This window comes from Silurus aristotelis (assembly GCF_946808225.1).
Source record: "Silurus aristotelis genome assembly, chromosome: 20".
Lineage (NCBI taxonomy): Eukaryota > Metazoa > Chordata > Actinopteri > Siluriformes > Siluridae > Silurus > Silurus aristotelis.
The window spans coordinates 8,687,464-8,711,343 of record NC_139593.1 but is presented as its reverse complement, the minus strand read 5'-3'; the positions used below and the strand labels follow the sequence as shown (position 1 = coordinate 8,711,343).

Genomic DNA, 23,880 nt, shown 5'->3' with positions numbered 1-23,880 from the left:
ACATGGTTTTGGCCAACAATGCTATAACACTCAATCAGCTCCAAGCTAACATTGTCAATAACCATGCCAGTTTCAACGATATCCATCAGGTCTCAACATCAACACTGGCACGCATCCTAAAAAAAAGACATCTTCAAATGAAGCAAATTTATCGAGTGCCTTTTGAGCGCAATTCCGAAAGGGTGAAACGACTGCGGCATGATTATGCAGAGGTATGTATTCACTTTAGCAGTGTGTTCTTGCATACTGTCTGATAATCTTTTACTGTACTGTAATATGTATACTAGATCTACACTGAACTACACAATTTAGCATGACACTGTTTTTCAGATAGTTTTACAAATGGATGGAGAGGAGATCCAGCATGAGTTCATTTACGTAGATGAGGCTGGGTTCAACCTGACGAGAACACGAAGGAGGGGAAGAAACATTATTGGCCACAGGGCTATAGTCAATGTCCCAGGGCAACGTGGGGGTAATATAACACTCTGTGCAGCCATTACACAGAATGGGGTCCTCCACCACCATGCCCATATGGGCCCTTACAACTCGGCACTCATACTTACATTCTTGGACCAATTGCACAACATAACAGCAGCAAATCAAAACGATCAAATGCAATACATTGTTGTCTGGGACAATGTGTCTTTCCACCGCTCTGCTCTGGTTCAGAAGGTATATGATCTCCATCTCCAGGCTGAGGTACCCCTCATCCAAGCCATGGAGGAGGCCTGTGACCAGATGGAGGTAGCAGCAATGCAAGGATGGATTCGTCATTCAAGACGTTTCTTTCCAAGGTGTCTTGCTAATGACACCATTGCCTGCGATGTTGATGAGATTCTCTGGCCAGATCCAGCTAGGCGAAGAGACAATGTCTAGTTCTTTTTTTTTTTTTTTTTTTACAGTGAACTTACAGTACAATACGTGAAGTGACGTTTTGTTACAGTATTATGAATCTCCATGTCAACAATTTGGGCGTGTTGACAAATAAATGAGTTTCTTCAGTCTGTAACATTGGTCTTGTGTAGTGTTTGGTATATTTTCATTATATTTGTACTTTATTGATGGTAGCCTACTCTAATCATAGGGAAGTAGAAGTGCTAAAAGTGTTTTAGGTTTATCACAGCAGAGTGTAACTCGTGCAAACAAAGTATAGTAATGTGAAACGTGTGTGCTTCATATGGTAACAAAGTGTGGTTTTTACACAGAAGTGTATAGTTTTTACAAGAGTGTTTAATTATGCAAGGGATCTGTAGTGTTTTGCTAATTGGGTGTGTGGTTGTGCTAATTGTGTGTAGTGTTTTGAAAACACGGGCCCTGTTTTGAAAATCGTGCTTAAGCAATCCAAAAAAACTGTAACAATGAACATTGTCTCAAAGCAGCTTTACACAGATAATGTGGTGATTAAACATAAATATGTTCTTTGTAAGTATGTTTGTCCCTGATGAGCAACTGTGGCAAGGAAAAACTCCCCGAGATGGCATAAGGAAGAAACCTTGAGAGGAACCAGACTCAAGAGGGAACCCATCCTCATCTGGGTTGCACCTGAGATGAGCTATTCTCGGTACAAATCTTTCTTTCTTTAAAAGTTCCATTAAAACAAGAATTTCCCTGGGATATCTATCTTCCCAGATAGATAAATTCATTCTCAAACTTAAACTAGAACAGTTTGTCCATTCAGCACTAGCAAAAACACACAAACACACACACACAAACACACGCACACACCAACAGGTAAGTGGCTTTTCTCACTGCAACTTATTAAACCAAAAATACACACAGTTTCCGGAGAACAGGGTATTGCAAACAGATAAACACATACACACACAATCCAGATTATGCAACAGATTGCACCATGGGAACTGTCACACAGTTCTTAAAAAAAAAAAGGAAAAATAGAAAAAACAATGTGTGACACACACATACTTTCGTGCCATTGACAGCCAGTGTACACTATATGGGCATAAGCATAAGAACAACTAACTTTTGCAGCCATATGATATTTTTATAGAGGTAGAGGTGCGGTGGCTTGCGGGAAACCAAGTCTCTGTCCACAATCCTGACCAGTTCTGTACAAATCCAAATGTCTATTGCACAGTCTATATAAAGCATAATTGTAAATAGAGACATCTTTTAAATTATTCTAGTAACTCATTTTGGGTCACCACAGAAAACATTGCCGTTGATTATTTGGCTATAACAGCATGCCAAATGGTGTTTAATCCAAAAAGAGTAGAATGGTGTACTAATATAGGAAAGTATAACATTTGATTTTTAATACGTTGACCTCAAAATACCACTGTACTGTAACTCAGTTTCAGGGTGTTACCTTATAGCCTCGGCCATCTTTGTGGAGAGCAACACCACCAATTCTCAGATCCTCAGGCAGTCTTTACCATGAGGTGCATGTTGAACATCCAGTGGTCAGTCTGAGAGAATTGTACTCAAAGCACCACATTTTAACTGCTCTATTACAACATACACAAATTTGTCTGGTCCTGTCAAGCTGACAAAAACATGAACATGATAAATAGGGCATGTGACTTTGCCATAATCGCTGTATGTTGAGTTATTCTCAGAGAACAGTAAATCTGTACTTCTATACAAGCTGAACATTGGCTACACTATAATATATCCATGTTTTATTTCTATAGTATTGTCCCTTGAGAAGAGTAAGTACTCACTTTTGAGTAGGTAGTAACAATTAATTTACAGTTAACAAATAATTTAAATGATTTATTGTATTGCATTGTGCCATTTTGTATTGTACTGTATTGCATTACTCAGTCACACAACACTGTACTACAGTAATCCCTCTAGTAATTTAAATGACTGACAGGAGAATTGATTTTGAGCTACAACTGACTTTGGAAGAGAGGCTGCAAGAGATGAAGAGTGAGAGTAATAAGGGCATTCCCCATGCAGCTGCTCCAGAAGGCCTCTGGACATTTGTTCTTATGATCACATGACCATGAAGTGGGATGACCCGAAGCAGAGGATGAGCTAGAAACTATTTTTGATCTTTGCCTATCTGATGCCATCCTCTCTGTCTCTTGAACTCCGTCTGTCCTGCTCTCCCTTAATCCTTTCTTTATAATAACACTTTAGTCCCACAGCATCTCTTTTTTTTGCCTTTTCCTTTGGAGTGTTTTCTGCTCTCTGCAATTGAAGGCGTTAATGAGAGCTCCTGGTTCTTAGCGGCTGGTGGTCTGAGTGAGTCAGTGGCCCCTGAAGAGCTGCTTCAGCTGACCTCTCAACCAACGACATGCACAAAAAGGGAAATAGTACTTTTGTTTGTGTGTGTTTGTGAGCGTGTGCACGAGCGTGTGTGCATACATGACACGAAGTTAAAAGTTACCTGTCAATGCTGTCAACAGCCATACCATAAATAACATTACCACTGTATGCAAGCTGTTGTTTGTGTCTGTGTGTGCATGGTCATGCACAAGTGTGCGCCTGTCTAGTGTCTATTTCAGACTGTGCTCGGAGGAGCAGGATAACAAACACCGGAGCAGTACATACAGAGAGCCTATTCATCACTGCTATATTTACCCGCCGCTGCATCACCTCAGTGCAGCTGCCTTCACCATCAAGCAAACACCAGTGTGTGCCTGTGGAGGCACAGCATGATGGATGCCATTCAGATGTAGTCCACATACACATGTACGGACTACACGTAAAGTATTTAGTAGGTAGCGCTGCTCTTCTTCATTGCCCGAGATTTTTTAATGTCTGATATTTCCAAAAACCTAATTCTCAGATGTTTTTGAGCTTTCCCTTGTCCGGGCTTGCAAACCTTTGCTAGTTTTCCATTCCTGGAATGTTTTTACTAGCATAGAATGGGTGTAGAGGGAAAACAAATAACCCAAGAATCTCCACTTTTCTAAACAGCACATAGATGTATAGAATTGCAACTAATACCTCATTAGGTATTGTCACTACTATCATCAATACTTCATTTCCTGTTTAGTGGGAAGTGGTAGCTCAGTGATTAAAATGTTGGACTTCTGATAGAAAAGTCATGAGATCAAATCCCACCACTGCTCGGCACTTGAGCGCGGCCCTAAACTGTTCATTTGTATAAATAAGATCATTCTAAGTTTCTCTGGATAAGAGCGTCTGAAAAATACTGTGAATGTAAATTTATATTCCCAATTCAGTTTTTTTTTTCTATCATCAAGTAATGTATTAAAATAAACAGAATAAAAATGCTGATGTTAGCAACTAGCAGCAACAGTCAAAAACAAGCTTTTTGCTGAAATAATAAAAATTATTTTATTATTAATTTATTTAGGTGCAAGACACTGAGGGACACCTTATATACAGTTATACATATATCTACATGCGTAGAGAAAAAATCTCTATTGCGAATATCAAGAGGAAGTAGATTCCCCAAATAAGAAGCAGCGTAATTAAAAGTTTGAAATCCCACAGATGCTAAACGCATACATGTACATGGCATACGTTACTCATTTCTATCCATATCCCCTTTGTCCTTTGTCTCCTTTAACGTCTGCATTCACACCCTTAATCATTCAACTCATGAGCATATGTGAAGACAAAAATGGGATTTACACAATTTAAGCAATTAACAACTGTGTGTTTTCTTATGTCTGCACCTATCAACATAAAAAAGAAAAATATTTTGTAAAGAAATACTGCAATCTCCTGCCTTTTTATTCATTTAAACAACTCACTTTGATTAGCAATCTACATACTGCACACTCAAGGACAAAAGCTACATCCCAAACTGCATTATTGTTTCTCGGAGGGTCTGATGATTGATTTCCAAATGGTTCCAAATGTCTAAGACAAAAACATAACTAGTTAACTCTTCCATGCATTTGACTGTGTTGTGATGAATTGCTTCATTTCTAAACACTCGGGTACTTATGGCCAAATGTAGTAACAATGAAATACAATTGCATGTCTTCAAAAAGGAAGTGAAAAACAAGATGCAGTTTCTAATATTTGCACAAATGCTTTAGAAGTGGATAATAGTCTTAAGAACAATCTCGATGATTACCCTTTGTGTTTGAATTTTTTGATAATTTGCACTGTTTTGAAAACAACAGTATGATTACCATCAGTGACAACACAATTATATTATTTTTAGAACTATGCTTTCTGTGTGTGTGTGTGTGTGTGTGTGTGTGTGTGTGTGTGTGTGTGTGTGTGTGTGTGTGTGTGTGTGTGTGTACAACAATGCGTGGCATTACAGAGAGAGAGGCATTTTACATATGGAAGGTGAATACTATTTTACTAAAGCGAGCTCCAAACCTTTACAATACAACAGCAACTGTGCACCTACATCATCTGGAGCAGTTCAGAATCAATATTTGTCTAATAACATTACAAAATCATAAAAAATTTTAAATAAAATACTACTCACTAGAGCTCTATACTCATAATGCATACTTGTATTCACTGGTCTGAAAGTGGCGAACAGGTTCGGGTTTCCTAGTTCAGGTAAAACTTAATGCTACCGCTTTCAAAGACATCCTGTCAAGTTTGGACAAAAGCCATGCAGATATGTTTACATTTGTTAAGATAAATACATATTTTATATCGTTTACATTTTAAGATAGGATATATACAATACCTATATTTTTACATATATCATATTCACCTATATTTACACGTTCTTAAGAATTTCCGGGGTGGTCAATATTTGCTTGCGTATCTTTACTTGCGTAAAATCTTTTATATTATTATAATTATTATATTATTATATTATTTATATTATATGCTCAGTGAGGGATTAAGCTATTTACCCATAGAACATTTTCCATTATCTATTTTACCCATCCATACCAAGGGTGCCATTAATTCTAAACCTGACTGCAAATGACATTGGCTCCAACAGTAATTGTACACAACCTTAAACAATCAGCTTCTGTACTAGTTCTATAGGATTAACTGATAACAGCTGGTGAATATTATGTATATGTTCCCCAGAAATGGTTCCCCAGACACAGACACAGACACACACACACAGACACACACACACACACACACACACACACACACACACACACACACACACACACACACATCTCCATAAAACACCAAAGGCAATTAAGAAAACAATTACATGACTTCCTGCATATTATAAAAAACTGGATTTAATGACTAGATAAACATCGGGTTCCCACCACTGTAAGTACGGACAAAAATTAAGCTTTTAATTGCCTCTTTATTAACCCGCTACAACTAAAATGAAAGAGGAATGAATCAGGGATGAGGAATGTCCTGCATGGTACAAAAATGACTTAAATATTGTACCACCTGGCAGTAAAACTGACTTTCTTGATGATCTGCATGCTTTATTTTCCTGCATGCTAAGCCTTACTGCCTAACATGCTGTTAGCTACCTAACTAGTTAGCCTAATACTTAATGTGCCTCAGCTGTTTTGTAAAGACTAGCAGTAGCCAGTTCATGATGCACAACTTTAATACTAAGTGACATTTTGCTATCAACACCCTTTAAATCTGTTACCACGTGTGATGACTCAAACAAGGGGTACACCAAGAATACTGAAGCATTTTGCCCCTGATTATTTAATATAAACTAGCACAGAGGTATCACAGATGTCTCTTTTAAATCACTGTCAGGTTTCACATGATCTTCAGAGCTCTGATATCAGCATGATGAGCATAACTAAAAATATGTGTAGTGCATGACTATGTGGATCCTACGCTAAAAGTAGAAATTCAATCATGTATCTTTTTGATCAGTTGCACCGGCCATGCGTGTATGCAATTTTAGTTATTTGAAAAGAAATTTGAAAGTTTTGTTATTTATCCATGTCGAGTTGTCAGACAGCAAATGTCTTAACTTACTGGTATAGTAATGGAACACACCATAAACATTAGTTACAATGGCATGCCTATGGTTATAGGAGTGGCTGAAGAGTGGCAGAAGTGTGGCTGGGGCTCCAGATGTGCAACCTCATATTCTATCAAAAGCAACAATATTTTGTGGATGCTGACAACCATCTTTTTCCCCCAAAAAAAGACAATGGGCGTGATTTTGAAAGTCCCTTTAGAAGGGGCCCATTAAATTTTCAAACACTAAATTAAATAAATAAATAAATAAATAAATAATTCTATATTTGACCTTTCAATTGCTAGTGTAAATTAATATAATATAGCCAAAATAAAATAAATACACAATTTGTAGCATTGTTCCAGTGTTTGAAACACCAGTGTAGAGATGTCTGACAGCAAGAGAAGCAGAAATACATTTTAGGTTTCAAATTGCCCCTCAGCTGTCCATCCATAATAACATCCTGCTGTCAGCAGCTGTTCGGAGAGAAAGAGAGAGAGAGAGAGAGAGAGAGAGAGAGAGAGAGAGAGAGAGAGAGAGAGAGACTCTGCTTTTCAAGGTTGTTACTCTGTTCATGAAAGGGGGAAACATAGTGCCAACCTCATCACCTGTATAGAGACCATAGTGATGATAGAAGCCCAGCACCATTCAATCGTCCCTGCTCAGTGACCAAATCATAATGACACATCAATGAATGTCATTCAGAGAATTAGCAACAACCAGCTCTCAGTTACCATTAGTTTATTCACATTATTTCCAATGGGCAAACATTAAACCATGCTAGCTGTGTCAGGAAAACATTTACCTCCAGATCCTTATTGTGTATGAACACATACGCCATACAGACATTACAGCACACTGCCATATTGTAAGAGAAGACTAGCATGCTAACAAAAAACAAAGGTTGTCTTCTAACAGAAAGAAACCCAGCATCTTAATCATACTTTAATCGCAATAATACTGGGTATGACTCCATAAATAAGTTAAATTACTTCAACTGTCACAGCAGTGAGCTCTGCTAAAAGCTAGCTAGAAGAGCGTAGGCTAGAGTAACATATGGTATTTATCGATAGTGCTCCTGAACTGTATACATATAGATTCTTGTTTAGCCTTCATCCAACAATCCTTAACAAGTGACTACAGAATCTGAACCGTAGTCTAGATCTCAAGTGTTTGTTGTATGGATACTCCTTTCTTTTTGTTTGGAATTAGAGAGTTATTTTGGTTATTATTGGTTGTTCTTCCACGTAATTGAAGGGTCAAGGTTTCAGAGGTTTGTGCTGTCAGTGTGAACACGTGCAGATGGGGAAAAAAAGCAATATGATTTTGTAATAACTGCAGTGACACAGGCAGCCGTCAAGGCAGCCATCATACATTTGCAGGTGTAAATTATAGGTTGTAAAAAATAAGCCCGGGTGTCACCAGAATAATAAAAGCTTTGTGGCACTGAATCGTTCATATTGTACATATGAGATGGTAAGGCTGGACATTAATAACAAAAAAGAAAGTTGTTAAATATAACTTTATCACTGGGATGAATATTACAATTTATTGTCTACTTGTATAGAAATATATAGAAGAAGCTCAAAATGAATGTTTAATGGAAAATAAATAAACCTCTCCTACAAGAACGTTCTAGCATTTTAAAATCAAGATTGAAGTTTACAAAAATCCAAGCAACAAATGACAGCATATTAGAGATGATATAGAAATTAAGAGATAGTGTGTTTGGAACAAATTCGAACGCAGACACAAAAAGCTTGACAGAATGGTATGCGGATGGTATCTTGTGAAAGCTTGGGGAAAAACCAAAATTCCTCATTCATTACCACAATGTTTACAGAGACTATACTTGGTAAATAATAATAAAAAAAATTTAAAAATCCACAAATTCAACTTCCAGTTTAGGTCACACTCACTTCATGCTTTAATTGAAATCCAGATATGACTATTTTGAGCACTATAAGGTAAGAGATAAAGAAGCAGGTAGATCTGGGAGCTCTATAAATCCTAAACGGACCGTGAATAACTGGAATCAATTCAATTTCAAGCCACCTCCATTCAAGACCAATCCAAAAGCTACAAGAACAAACAAGGGTGTAAGTTTACTGTTTACTGAAACGTGCATTGCTAGCACTGAACACAGTCTATTGATAGAACTGGGCAGGATGTAATTACAATGAACAGATAGGTCTGTTATTAATATTTCATACTCTAAAATAGCCTAGTAGTGCAGAGCTTTTAAAAACAAAACAGCTAAGATTGTTAAGAACTTCGAAACAACTGAAAACGTGCATGGATGACGATGTTTTTCTCGACGATGGCGTGTTTTTAGTGCAGACAGGGAGTTAACCACAAAGGCAACAGGAAGCAAATCTTGCACAAGCACACCCCAAGGAAGTAACCGCTTAACTGGCAACCCAGTTCTTTCAGATTGGATGTGTGTGAGGCTGCTGAGGTGCTGGATGAAGGGGTGAAATGAGAGTCTGACGCCGGGGTTAAATTCTGTTAGAGGCATGGAGGATAATTCACACCGACTGGGTGGAGAGGAGGAGTGGACTAGAGACACGAGTGCTCTTGGGTGTGTTGTGTTGCTGTGCGAGTCTGTGTACTGTATGATGCAAGAGGTGCACACTTCTGTATATAGGTTACATGCAACCAATAAATAAATAGATTATTATATATGAATATTACACTTTCACAGTCTATTTCACACATAAAACATATTACAATATACAGTGTAATCATAGAGGAGCCAAAATCAGCTTCTCTACTATCAATCCCAAAACAATGCATCCCTGTTTTAAGGGCTGCAGCTAACCATTATTTTGATAATCACATAATCGGACAAAAGATTATGATTAATCGAGTAATTGGATTAAAAAACACAATTTTTTTATTAGATGTTTTGCTTATTATAACTATATAATTAACCTGAGAAATGCGGCAAGTTAACAGGCTTAATTAAAAGAAAAGAAAAAAAACATTAGAATACCGTAAGTACAAATGCATAAGCGTTCGCTGAAAATCACAACAGTGACTAAAATGTTATCGTTTACTGCTTTTAGATTTAGTGTTTATTCGCACCGTTTTGATTAAATCCTTCACGATGTCGCGAGCGAGGTGATTACGTAACCTGATGCTCGCGAGTCACGACAGAACAGATCCAGTGTGACTGTCCTGAAGTTAGCAAACAAACAGTTTAACAGCAAACAAACTAATTTCATTAAACTAGACCATTTTCACATAATGAGGACCGTGCTGATGTTTCGCCTTCATCCGTGACTTAGTCCGGACACTTTTTCCTGCTGCAGGTTGACCCCGTACTCTCTGTCATTTTGCAAGCGGCTGTGTTATCTTGCCGTCACGCTAACCGGTAACTTGGGCAGCCCAAATAATATATATAACAGCATTCGCTGACAACAAATTTTATTATAGATTATTATAAATTGTATTGATTAGTTGCAGCCCTACCTGTTTACATTTTCTTTTCTGCTCACTACAATTGTAAGGAGTGGTTATTTGACTTATCACAGCTGTCTTGTCAGCTCAAAACAGTCTGGTCATTCCTCGTCTGATCTTTTTTTTATCAACAAGGCAATTTTGCCATCAGAACAACTGCTCAGTGTTTTTTGTTGTTTGTTTTTTTTTGCACTATTCTGCATAAGAAAATGCAGTGTGAGAAAGGAAATACGCGGTTCTGATATACTTAAACTTATTTAGCTTTTCTTAACGTAGCTTATCTGGCAACAGCAACCCTACCAAGATCAAATCTCTGAGATCACTGTTTTAAACCTTAGATTGGTTAGCTGATTGTGAAGAGCAGTGATACTGTATGTTCTACATAAAAAAAATTATTGTTTCAATCAACTTACTCTCCATGATAATAAAAACTGAACGATCCTTAAATGTGATTAAGGAAAAAAATAAAACCCAGAACAACTACTTTCTATCGAAACAGGATAGATAATTCTGATACATTTCTGCTATTATTATTCATGCAGCTCAACTTCATATACCCACAATAAATTGTTATTGTTTCTCCTTTCAATAACGGAAACGATTTCATTCATATTCAACAGCGCGCAGGCACCAGTGACTAATAAACCTCTTCCTTATTAGTTCCTAATTACACATACATAATACATAAACTTTACACTTCATAAAAGGCAGTATTTGCTCTTCCAGCGAAAAACAAATAACAACTTTTGGAATTTCAAATGCGCTCAAAAAACAGCCAAGAGCACCCATTCGAGTTTATAAGCCATTCTCGGATAGTAATATAATAACTTAAATTTATTTTAATGTTTACTACAACTAGTTATAAATTGGAGCCTGGAAACCCAGTTTTGCTCCATCTAGCTTTCAGTCTGCTTAGCATGATAATAATAACATTAGAGTTTTTAGGATTTTTACTGTTGAAATAAAAGTGTTTAACTCCTTTTACACCAGACAGTACAATCATGTCCCTGGAGTCACTCTATTAAAAGCCTACTTGTAATATGAGAGTCACACACACCATACACACACTTGCTGTTTTCATTGACCCAGCACAATGTGTTATACACACACACACACACACACACACACACACACAGACACGCACAGACACACACGCACACACACACACACACACAGCTGTTTTGTGTAGTTCCCCAGCTTTGGCTCCTGTCCTCAGCTCAAAGGAACTCGATGTTAACCTCCCGCTTGTGCCCCCACCCCTTCCTCATGCACTGTAATTGGATTGTGCATGTGTGGTTTGTTTTTTATTGTTTCATAAAATTTCAGTGTTGATTTATCGCCTCATGTGTGTTAAAGGAGTGCGCACCAATTACTCCCTCAGCACTCCACGGAGGTGACAGGAAAGTTGGCAGAACAAATATTGCTTCTACATCCAAGCATGCTGCTGCCACTGGCTGCTGCTTCACTCAGTCCATCTCTCTCTCTCTCTCTCTCTCTCGCTCTCTCTCTCGCTCTCTCTCTCGCTCTCACACACACACACACACACACACACACACACACACACACACACACACACACACACACACACACACACACACACACACACACACACACACACACACACACACACACAAAAAAAAAAACACACAGACAGCTGCAGCACAGTCTTACCTTGCCAGACCATCTTTCAGTGCCCCCACCCCCCCACCCCACACAGACACCAGCTTAAGCACACTACAGCCTACAGTATTCAACCTTTTGTAAATCCAGGGTGAGCAGAGGCAAGAAGTAAACAGCAATAAGAAATAGAAAAATTATTAAATTCTTTAATTCTGGCAAAGAATTCCACACTCATGCTTACATGGCTGTATACATATACAGAAATTATTAGTGAAGTTCAGTTTACCCTTCAGGAACTCGAGCTGAGTCAACAACGCTTTGGGAACACCTCTGCATGACCAACCTCTGAACCACATGTGTAATCTGCCAAAGGAAGGGCACTACGTCAGCGGTGGGGTGGGACGATTACCCGGGTTGAAGAGATGCTGGCGAGCTATCTCCCCCTGGCACTACATCGTCCCTTAAGGACCCGGTACTGCCTACCAAGCCCCTTCGAACCTCCTTAACTTTGGTGGGCAAAGCATACACGGCGGCGGGACAGGCCAGTGGTTGACTGCACACCATGGCAGTCTTGCAGCCGTACCATGTGAACCTGCTTAAGGACCTCGAACGAAGGCGAAGTTATTACAAATTACCTAGAATTATGTCATGCCACAGACCTATCTCTTCGGGCCACTAAGGAGACCATCTGGTCTATGGCAGCCCTGGTGGCCGTTGAGAGGCACTTGTGTTTGACTCTATATGACCTCTGTGATAGAGACAGAACCTTTCTCCTGGACGCCCTTGTTGTGCTGACTAGCCTGTTCAGCGATGCTGTTAATGCTGTTGTCGACAGACGAACAGCACAATGGCGAAGGACCAACCAAGTATGAGTTACAATAATGAGACATGGTGTCGCCACTTGCACTCCCCCCGCCAGAGACTCTGGGTGATGCTCCAAGTCGAAGCCCAAGTGAGTGACAGATCTGAGGACCGTCATCTTCAATGGGAGAGCTTCAACAAAAATGTTGTTACCGATTAGAACCTCTGAGTGGTCCTAAGTAGGCTCTGGTCATTAAACAAAAGTGGGTAGGAGGCCATGGAGGTGGTCCCTCCCCCCGACAGAGAGTCCAGGTTCTACAGCCATTAACTTTCAGTTCCCAAGAAGTATAGGGGCTGCGTCCTTTAGATCCTCGTCAGCTGAAAAACTCACTCATTAAGCTCAGACTTTAGATGCTCACGCTGAAACAAATCGTGTCTCAAATCAGGTCAGAGGACTGGTTTTCACAATATATCTGAGGGACGCCTACTTCCATATACCCATTCTTCCTCTACACAGGAAGTTCCTAAGGATTGCTTTCGGAGGCAAAGCTTATTAAACCAATATCTGGTTCTTCTGTTTGGCCTTGCACTTCCAAACCGCACTGTCACAAAGCGTGTGAATGCTGCTTTGGGTCCTCTTAGACTCTAGGTTATCCGCATACTAAAATATTTTGACAATTGGTTGATATTAGCTCAGTCGGAACACTTGGCAATTCGGCATAGAGATGTCATTCTTACCCTCATAAAGGAGATATGATTAAGACTAAACACCAGGACCCACACACACACACACACACACACACACACACACACACACACACACAGTACACAGGGTACACAGAGTGTACAGTCCTGCTGGTCAGTAATTTTGAGAAAACTTTCCATAATTTTGAAAAGAAAAATAAGACCAACAACATGAGTTTTGCTTGGCTCTCAGCGATATTAGCCTGAGGGACCAAAGCTAGGCCTGTTCTTCCTCACCGGGCCTCTCGTCTCTATGTGTTCTTTCTCACTGGTTATTAGGGACAGAAGAGGGCAAATAAGGTTCAAGCTGAACCTGAGAACCAGTCAAGGAATAAGAGCTGGTATTCATAAAGCATGTCATTGCAGGAGAGCATCGGCATTGCGCAGAACAAACTCGCTCTTCAGTGCGATGGCTAACATGATGTATAATCAGTGGAAATTCCAATCCCGGGTTAGAAAAACTGCCATCTTTTTTGGAAAACTGCTTAACTCTCACATAACCCGAGTTTGGACATAATGTGAACTTTGACTGGCTTCTACGTGGCCTGGGATAAATTTCAGTGGAGACAGAATGGGGCTGAAGCTACAGATATATCAGCTACACGTCGCCTGTTTAATTCTAGCTGATGTGTAAAATAAAATTGGAAACATTTTGCTAAATACTGTAGCACATAATGATGGTGACAATAATAATTAAAAACTGATTTACCTGATATAGTTTTTGAAACATTAAAATGTAAATTAAGTATATATATTTGATGTATTCAAATGAATTATTGCATCAGTAAATAAACTAAAGGTCACAGTATAATTTTTCTTAACTATAGCATTTGTTTAACATTAAACCATACACCTGAAAGCAGGACAACTAAGGCTTTCATTCTTATTAAATATGAATACTTAAATATGATTTCTCTCCGTATTTTTATAGCATAATCAAGAAGAAAGAATAATGAAAGCCATGATAGAAACACAACCAAAAATTACCCAGTAAGAGATCAGATATTTTGTTTTTGGCTTTAACAACTGATTAATGATAGGGGGCGACAGGAAAAAAAAATACAAATAAATACACAGCTGCTTGAGTACAACAAACTAAACTTGACCCACAATGTTTCAAAAACAACAAAGTTTTCAAGCTTGCTGCTTTTTCTTCCACCAGGGCTAGAATTACCAGCAATAGACACTGAACTTCCACAGCGTGGATGTCATGCTAGCCTGGTTGTTTTAGCAGCTGTGTAAAGCTGGATAATGCTGATGGTGATGACTGTGAGGACCTTATATTCAAAGGCACACTGTGTACACACACGCACAAGCACACACACATACAGACACACAGAGACAGAGAAAAGAAGAACGAAAGACAGAGAGAGAGAGAGAGAGAGAGAGAGAGAGAGAGAGAGAGAGAGAGAGAGAGAGAGAGAGAGAGAGAGAGAGAGAAACTCAATTACCAAACTGAATCAGAATGCACATGACCACTGGGTATAAGCGAGAAGCTGTTTCTGTTAGCATAACAAATGTTTGTACATCTTGTACAAAACAGTGTAATGTCTTAATTATTCATGCGTACTGCCACAAGCAAGGACAGTGTATTCAAATTAAACTCTCATTCTCACTTTCTAATATTCGTTTAAAAACAGTATATCTTTGTTTATCGTAACACAACAGGAAGCTGTAGCGCCATGCTAATTCTTTAAAAGTAAATAAAACTTTTATTTGTTAATTTTTAATTTTATAGGAAAAATTTAACCTGAAGCAGAATAAATCCCACGTTGGAAATGTAAACGACTCATCATTGTGAAGTGTTGTCTGGTATTAGCATGGTACAAGCTAAATTTTCCCAGGGACTTTTATTGACAATGGCTTTCTGGGGTAACTATTTTATATATATATATATATATATATATATATATATATATATATATATATATATATATATATACAGTGGGTACGGAAAGTATTCAGACCCCCTTAAATTTTTCACTCTTTTTTATTTTGCAGCCATTTGCTAAAATCATTTAAGTTCATTTCTTTTCCTAATTAATGTACACATAGCACCCTATATTGACAGAAAAACACAGAATTGTTGACACTGTTGCAGATTTATTAAAAAAGAAAAACTAAAATATCACATGGTCCTAAGTATTCAGACCCTTTGCTCAGTATTTAGTAGAAGCCCCCTTTTGATCTAATACAGCCAGGAGTCTTTTTTGGAAAGATGCAACAAGTCTTTCACACCTGGATTTGGGGATCCTCTGCCATTCCTCCTTGCAGATCCTCTTCAGTTCTGTCAGGTTGGACGGTAAACGTTGGTGGACAGCTATTTTTAGGTCTCTCCAGAGATGCTCAATTGGGTTTAAGTCATTGCTCTGGCTGAGCCATTCAAGAAAAGTCACAGAGTTGTTGTGAAGCCACTCCATCGTTATTTTAGCTGTGTGCTTAGGGTCATTGTCTTGTTGGAAGGTAAACCTTCAGCCCAGTCTGAGGTCCAAAGCACTCTGGAGAAGGTTTTTGTCCAGGATATCCCTGTGCTTGGCCGCATTAATCTTTCCCTTGATTGCAACCAGTCGTCCTGTCCCTACAGCTGTAAAACACCCCCACAGCATGATGCTGCCACCACCATGCTTCATTGTTGAGACTGTACTGGACAGGTGATGAGCAGTGCCTGGTTTTCTCCACACATACCGCTTAGAATTAAGGCCAAAAAGTTCTATCTTGGTCTCATCAGACCAGAGAATCTTATTTCTCACCATCTTGGAGAACTCCATGCGGGTTTTCATGTGTCCTGCACTGAGGAGAGGCTTCCGTCGGGCCACTCTGCTATAAAGCCCCACTGGTGAAGGGCTGCAGTGATGGTTGACTTTCTACAACTTTCTCCCATCTCCCGACTGCATCTCTGGAGCTCAGCCACAGTGATCTTTGGGTTCTTCTTTACCTCTCTCACCAAGGCTCTTCTCCCCCGATAGCTCAGTTTGGCCGGACGGCCAGCTCTAGGAATGGTTCTGGTCGTCCCAAACGTCTTCCATTTGAGGATTATGGAGGCCACTGTGCTCTTAGGAACCTTAAGTGCAGCAAATATTTTTTTGGAACCTTGGCCAGATCTGTGCCTTGCCACAGTTCTGTCTCTGAGCTCTTCAGGCAGTTCCTTTGACATTAATTATTCTCATTTGCTCTGACATGCATTGTGATCTGTAAGGTCTTATATAAACAGGTGTGTGGCTTTCCTAATCAAGTCCAATCAGTATAATCAAAAATTTCTGGACTCAAATGAAGGTGTAGAACCATCTCAAGGATGATCAGAAGAAATGGAGAGCACCTGAGTTAAATATATGAGTGTCACAGCAAAGGGTCTGAATACTTAGGATCATGTGATATTTCAGTTTTTCTTTTTTAATAAATCTGCAAAAAGGTCAACAATTCTGTGTTTTTCTGTCAGTATGGGGTGCTATGTGTACATTCATGAGGAAAAGAAATGAACTTAAATGATTTTAACAAATGGCTGCAATATAACAAAAAGTAAAAAATTTAAGGGGGTCTGAATACTTTCCGTACCCACTGTATATATATATATATATATATATATATATATATATATATATATATATATATATATATATATATATATATATATATATATACATACACACATACACTGAATACAAACATGTATGTGCAATAATGTTTACTGATTATGGTTCAGGAAATGAATGTTTTGTCACAAAGTTAAAGCAAAATCAACACTAGTTTCTTCCTTCCTGCCTCAAGGTCACATGTGCATGGTGGTTAATCAAAACAAATGGTTTGAGACAAATTTTCTTCACATCTACAGAACATTTTATAGAACACTGTTCTTCACAAAAAAAGTCATTTTACAAGTGTAAAATATCTTGAATATAGTCTAATCTATCTAGTATTTTTTATTTTAAGAAATATGTTTTAATCCACTAAACACAAGACCATTAAACCTATTATTGGACAATATTTCTCATTTCTAGCTTGTAGGTTGCCAGATCATTCTGCTTTTTCCAGAAATAAATGGTTAAAATTAGAAAAATAATCCACCAAAAAAATAATACTATTTTAAGCTCAAAACGGGGAGAAATTGCTTGAAATACATGAAATGAGCTTACATTGGGTTTATTGTCATCTTATGATTGGAAATCTTAGACAAAATGTTACTATATTCAAGATTTTTCCTCTTGCTAAGATGTGATTTTTCTGCTGTATTACACAAATAATTTAAAACCAAAAGTGCTTGCTTATCACCCAGTTACCAAAATTGCCTGACCCATTTCTAAAATGGTATGTTTGTGGTTTTGATGCGTCATAGTGGATACCCCTGTCAGCAAGCAGAGGACAGCCCCGAAAGACATTGATGAAACCAAAAACCCGACAGTTTTCTAGCTAGGTGACATGACTAATTTTGTTAAACCCTTCTCACAACTCTAGTGCAGTTTTTCAGAGCAGGATGACTTGCTTCTGAGAAATGGAGTGCATGAGAGCCATGCAGCTGTGGTCTAACCGCATTCATGGGTGTATCGCACGTAGTGATCTTTAGAGTTACCATACACAAGACAACTTCTTGTTTGTGCTTTGAGGTGAGTATAAGGACTTCTGTGTGTCCATTTACTGTACCTCTTCTGCCTTCTGTTGTAACGGTGCTTTGATGACTGAAATATTCGAAACCTTTATTGATCTCTAATAACATTTTACTTTGCCTCTCTCTTTGCAGCTCCATCTTCAGCCTTCAGTTACTAACAATAATTAAGTAAAGGTTTTCCTTTGGAAACAGAGTGCTAACCCTGGTTCTTCATCTGCTGCGAAGCTGGATACCCTATACCTCAATTAAATCTATATTTCAATCTTTAAATACTGCTCTAAATCTTAAAACTGCTCTTATGTTGCTACCTTGCGGAAACTTCTTGAGGAATTATTTATCCCAGTTTTTTATCATTTTCAAAGAAGTAACAAAGGAATTCTTTAGACAGTGAGCTCTTATGGAGCCCGTCAGTGCCTTTTGTTTAACCTGCATTAGAAGAAGCTGATTGTTTTGGGAAAGAAACTCATGACATGGTGGAAGTTGGTCTTTTTAATTTTGGCTGATGCTTTCATTTAAAATGGACTACAATCCAAAAAAAAACTGAGCCGAGTACAGTCCTGAAGGGATCATTAAGTGGAAACTCGGATTTACACAGTTTTCCATTTAGCCTGTCATGTTTTGCATCCAACTATTTCTTCTATATCCTTGTAGCTCCAGTACAAAAATAAAAAAGCCAACGCTGGACGATATTACATTTGGGGTAGACGGAAAAATAGTGCGATTTGGTTCCTTGCCAAACTCTTTCATTTTTTGTGAAGCACGATCTGTATGAACCGAGCTGAACAGGAACAGTGAATATATTGGGTATTGGGTATATATTGGGTATATGTATGATTAATTAACATTACACTCAATGGAAAGAATACAAGAGTATCAGTGTATCAGTGTCAGTCTCCACACATGTGCTTGTTGATAATGAAAATCTTCTTCATGACTGATTTAAACATCACTACTGATTCACAACACTAGCTTAGCTCGGTTCCTTAGCTTTTTACCAAGCTCCTCCTATGCTAATTTGAATGTGAGCATGTGCTTTGCTTCTTTATGGTCACCAAACCATGGCGGTGTTGGTGTTAGCCAATATAGGTTTGAAACCAAATCAAGGAACAGTGAATACATGCAAACAGGCTCTGATTCCTCAAAATGACTTTGAGGCCTTCTTGGTTTGAACCTAAACTTTTAGCACATATGACTTACCACTTAATAAGTCATCAAGTGTTACATCTGGGGAGTTTAAAGCTAACTATAAAATAATATTCTAAGGCATATCTTATGCTCTGCATGACTGGTCTGTAGAACCACAGCAAAAACATTGTTCCCAGCAACACCAGCAAGCCCAAACTTAGTATGACTAAAAAACTAAACCAATTAATCAGTAAATTAAGGATTATTAACTTTACCAATAAACTAAACTGTGTCATATTGTTAGTTTACAGTAGACACCTATCTCGTACATACAGTATTAATTGTTAATGGTGTATTTAGTCTTCTGATTGAAACATTTACAGTTCATATTGTGGATCTGGCAAGTTGCCACTTTTGGGGCTTTGAACAAGGCCCTGAACAATTCAGATCATGTTTATGTATGTTTGTTAAATTATTAAATGCAAATATGGAAAAATCTAAAACCGGCTGAAGGAAATGTATGATATGACACAAAACCATTATGAGAGTCTTAAAGCAAAGAGGGGCTCATACAGTTTTCATATCTGAGTGGCAATTAGATGGGTTATTTCATTGTACTGAGTAGATTTCTCGAGGGCAAGCCATTTTGGGTTTTAACTGGGATCATGCATGTCTGGGGGCATCTCAACTGCGTAATTGCATCCACTTCATCCCTGCTTTCTCTTAAGTGAACATTCATCACCACCTTTTTTCACCCCCTGTAGTCCTGCTTCTGCTTACCTCCTCCACATTTCTTCTTTCACTCTTACTCAGGGCATTCCTCCTGAAAAGTGAAAATCTACTCAAAGCCTGCACTGCAAACAGCACAGCACATTAACAAGAGGGGAAGGCAGGTCTTACAGCTCCACACTATGTGAAGAATTAGCGCACATGCACCGCTAAGTCAACAAAAATGTAATATGTCTTCTGTAAGTCCCTGCACAGTAAGCCTGAGACTTTGAAGCAAATCCTACTGTATACCTACATCCTTTTCCTTTATGGCTCTATCAAAGGGGGAAAAAAGGTAAATAAATAAATAAAAATAAGCAGGCCATGATAAATATTCCTCCAAAGAAGAAAATCCTATCACACCGAATGCAGATGTTCTACATAAAAGAGGCCAATTGGACCACTTTTTTTTTCTTTGAAGCATACATGGCTTTTAAAAACTGAAAGGTGCTTCAAAAAAAAAGATGGATGCATCTTTTGTGTCAAAGACAATTAACTAGCATGAAGCGCATCTTCACCAATGCTTCTCTATGAAGCATTCAGCATATGATGTTTCTAACCTTATGCTTATAATAATACATACATTTTACAGTAAAAATACTCATTTGTACCAGCTTTAACTTTAATCTGTACTCTGTCAACATCTGTTCACGTTTCTTTTTTTTTGCTACAATTGTCAAATGAGTGCAAGAAAAGCTTAATAGATAAACAGTGTTAGTGGTATGTCATGTATGTGGGATATGTATATGTTTTGTTCTGTACTGTATTTCATACAATCACATACCTTTCACTTTGGCCAAAATCTAAATGCCCCTTGACATATAGCAAAATTCCTTTATCAGTCTGACTAATCGTACCTTCAGATCCAGCTCTGAAGATCCCCTGCCTTGTGTTTTTCCCCTGCCACATGAATCAGATCATCACCTAAATATGAATCCCTTTGGCAGTTTGGTCAGGTAGGTTAGAAGAAAAAAGTTTTCTCTTAAATTTTTCAAAAATTCCTATCATACTGTAAGATGTAATGTATTCAATTCAATTCGCTTTTTAGTTGTATTGCGCTTTTAACAATGAACATTGTCTCAAAGCAGCTTTACACAGATAATGTGGTGATAAAAACAAATAAGATGTTCTTTATAAGTGTAAGTTTGTCCCTGATGAGAGAGCCGGAGGCGATCAGACCCATGAATGCATCAGACTGAATGTATCAGACCCAATCCCCATACACACGGAATCTAACGATTCGCAGGACTGATGCTGAGGAACAGCAGCATAAAAGCCTCACCATCTCCTGCTCTCAGATAAAACCCCTCTCAGATTTTAGTTGAGGATCCCAGTTGTCTGAGGATGGTGTGTCAGAAAGAAAGGTATCAAACTGTGCTTTTGATTTTCACTTCGATTGTGTGCTTTTAGGATGCATTTTTTTTATAGTGGTAAAGTGATTTGAGGTGCTTCACTCTTAAAAGTACACAACATGCAGCTCTACAGAAAGAACATACAAAGTGAAATTATCTTTGGTACTTTTCTAAGCGTGTGCATGCGTTTTTTCTTCTGGTATAACACAATAGATGTAGCTTATTATTATTATAATTATTATTATTATTATTATTATTATTATTATTTATTATTGATGTTCTTCTTCTTATTATTATTATTCTCATTATGATTATTATTATTCCTCTTATTATTGTTATTATTGATGATGCGGACCCGGAAAACATTTTTTTTTCTGCAACAGGTTGAGGTTAAACAAAAAAAATCTAAACTTGGGACTCACACAAGCGCGTGATAGACGAACGCCCAGGCGCGCGGTCGCTCGAGCAAGTTGTACAGGCAGTTCTGCAGGCGGCGGTAGCGCGCGTTCCTGCGGCCGCTCTGCGCGCCGTACACCAAGGGTTTGCCAAGCAGACTGAGGCGGGCGCCGCGCTCCCCGCGCTCCCCGCGCCGCCCGTCCGCGACCGGGCGCCGCCCGATTCCGCCGCCCCGCTCCACGTCCTCTGTGCCGCGAGTTTCGAGGCGCACGCCAACGGAAGCGCCCTCATCTCCCCCGCGGTCTCGTGGCATGGCGTCACCGGAGCCGGCCGAGAGTGCGCGCCGGATCGAGCGCGCGGCTCATGCGCGAGCCGCCGCTCACTCCTCCACTCGTACCTTCACAGCGAAACAGAACCCAAAACAGCTTTCCCGCCGGACGCACCCGGCAAACATGCCCCCTTGAAAACACTTCACTGAGCGTGTTTCTTTTCCTCCTCCGCCGGTTTCCTCAACTGCAAACACAAGCGTCCAAAGTCTTTGAGAAGAGCTTTAAACTCGGTCTTGTCTCCTGGGTTCCTCAGAGCGCATCGATGCCGCGTGTCTGCGCCCAGTGACTGAGAAGCGCGCGCACAGGAAACGGATCTTACAGTGTATGCCAGCACGGCTTTGTGCTGCAACGCTGCTTCTCGGGTGTACACGCGCACACGCACATGTTTTCGAACGTGTTTACATCCTACTGAACCCGGAAGCTCGAGCTCTTTGCACGTTGTGAACTGAATGCGATTTTCTTTTCTCAGCAGCTTCCAGACTGCAGAGATGAAGAGGTGAAGATGTATGGTCTATCAGACAACCTGACTTCAGAGAAAATCTATCCAAATATGTCTTTCTCTATCTGTTTAAACAGACTAATGAAAACGTTCAAACATCATGTACTCTGTACATCACGTCTTTACCACGACTTGCCTCGACTCTTTTCACGTGAGAGAGTGTCGGAAATTAAAGCGTATAAAACCTGTATTATATACTGCACTGCACAGCATGTCAAAATACAGTTCTACCACTGCTATACCAGATCTACACATACATGCCTAAGACCCTTCAATAAAATACCCAAATCATAAAAAATAAGCTGAAATCTATCTACCTATTTATTGCCAAGTTTGTTTTCTTTTAATGTTACCTATTAATTAAACACAAATGATCAAATCTATCTATCTATCTGTCTGTCTGTCTGTCTGTCTGTCTGTCTGTCTGTCTGTCTGTTAATTGGCCATTTTTTTCTAAGGTTGCCTATAAATGAAATGAAACATTTAAAATCAATCAATCAATCAATCAATCAATCAATCAATCAATCAATCAATCTGTCTGTCTGTCTGTCTGTCTGTCTATCTGTCTGTCTGTCTGTCTGTCTGTCTGTCTGTTCATTGGCCATTTATCTAAGCTTGCCTATAATTGAAATTAAACATTTGAAATCAATGAATCTATCTATCTATCTATCTATCTATCTATCTATCTATCTATCTATCTATCTATCTATCTATCTATCTATCTATCTATCTATCTGTCTGTCTATCTGTCTGTCTGTCTGTCTGTCTGTCTGTCTGTCTGTCTGTCTTGTCTGTCTGCCGTGTCTGTCTGTTCATTGGCCATTTATCTAAACTTGCCTATAAATGAAATTAAACATTTAAAATCAATGAATCAATGAATCTATCTATCTATCTATCTATCTATCTATCTATCTATCTATCTGTCTGTCTGTCTGTCTGTCTGTCTGTCTGTCTGTCTGTCGGGCGGTAGGTCTGTTTATTGCCATGTGTGTTTTCTTCTAAGGTCACCTTTACATGAATCCTGGTGCCTCAGTAACAATAAGTAATCATCTAATAATTTACTTTTTCACTTTAATCTATAATTCGGCTGTTTTTTTTTATCACAATAATGAGAAAAAAAAAAATTTAACCACCAACAAAAAAACAAACAAAAATGAAGCAGGTCCCTGCCAAAATTTATTTTTTGTTTTATTTCAGGCACCACATGCTTCAGTCAGCAGCAGTAGAGATGGGAAGACAAATCGTTTTTTCCTTGTCCAGTTTTATCAGCTACACTCTATAGGTTTGTGATCACCTGACCATTACACCTACAGTATACAATATGTACTTTCTGAGCAATATGTATTCTTTATGTT

At 38.7% G+C, this 23,880-nt stretch overlaps 1 protein-coding gene across 2 annotated transcripts in view; it reads right to left on the bottom strand.

The window, feature by feature from the left end:
* kcnq5b (potassium voltage-gated channel, KQT-like subfamily, member 5b) overlaps positions 1–22,506 on the bottom strand; it is a 110,944-nt gene extending 88,438 nt beyond the window's left edge. The window contains exon 1 of one of the 2 annotated variants that reach the window (XM_083522951.1): positions 21,724–22,506. In XM_083522951.1, coding sequence (XP_083379077.1) covers positions 21,724–22,010 — 287 coding nt within the window. In that variant the 5' untranslated portion in view covers positions 22,011–22,506. The remainder of the gene's footprint in view (positions 1–21,723) is intronic. The other variant, XM_083522952.1, reaches the window with a different exon arrangement.
* Positions 22,507–23,880: the final 1,374 nt, after the last annotated feature.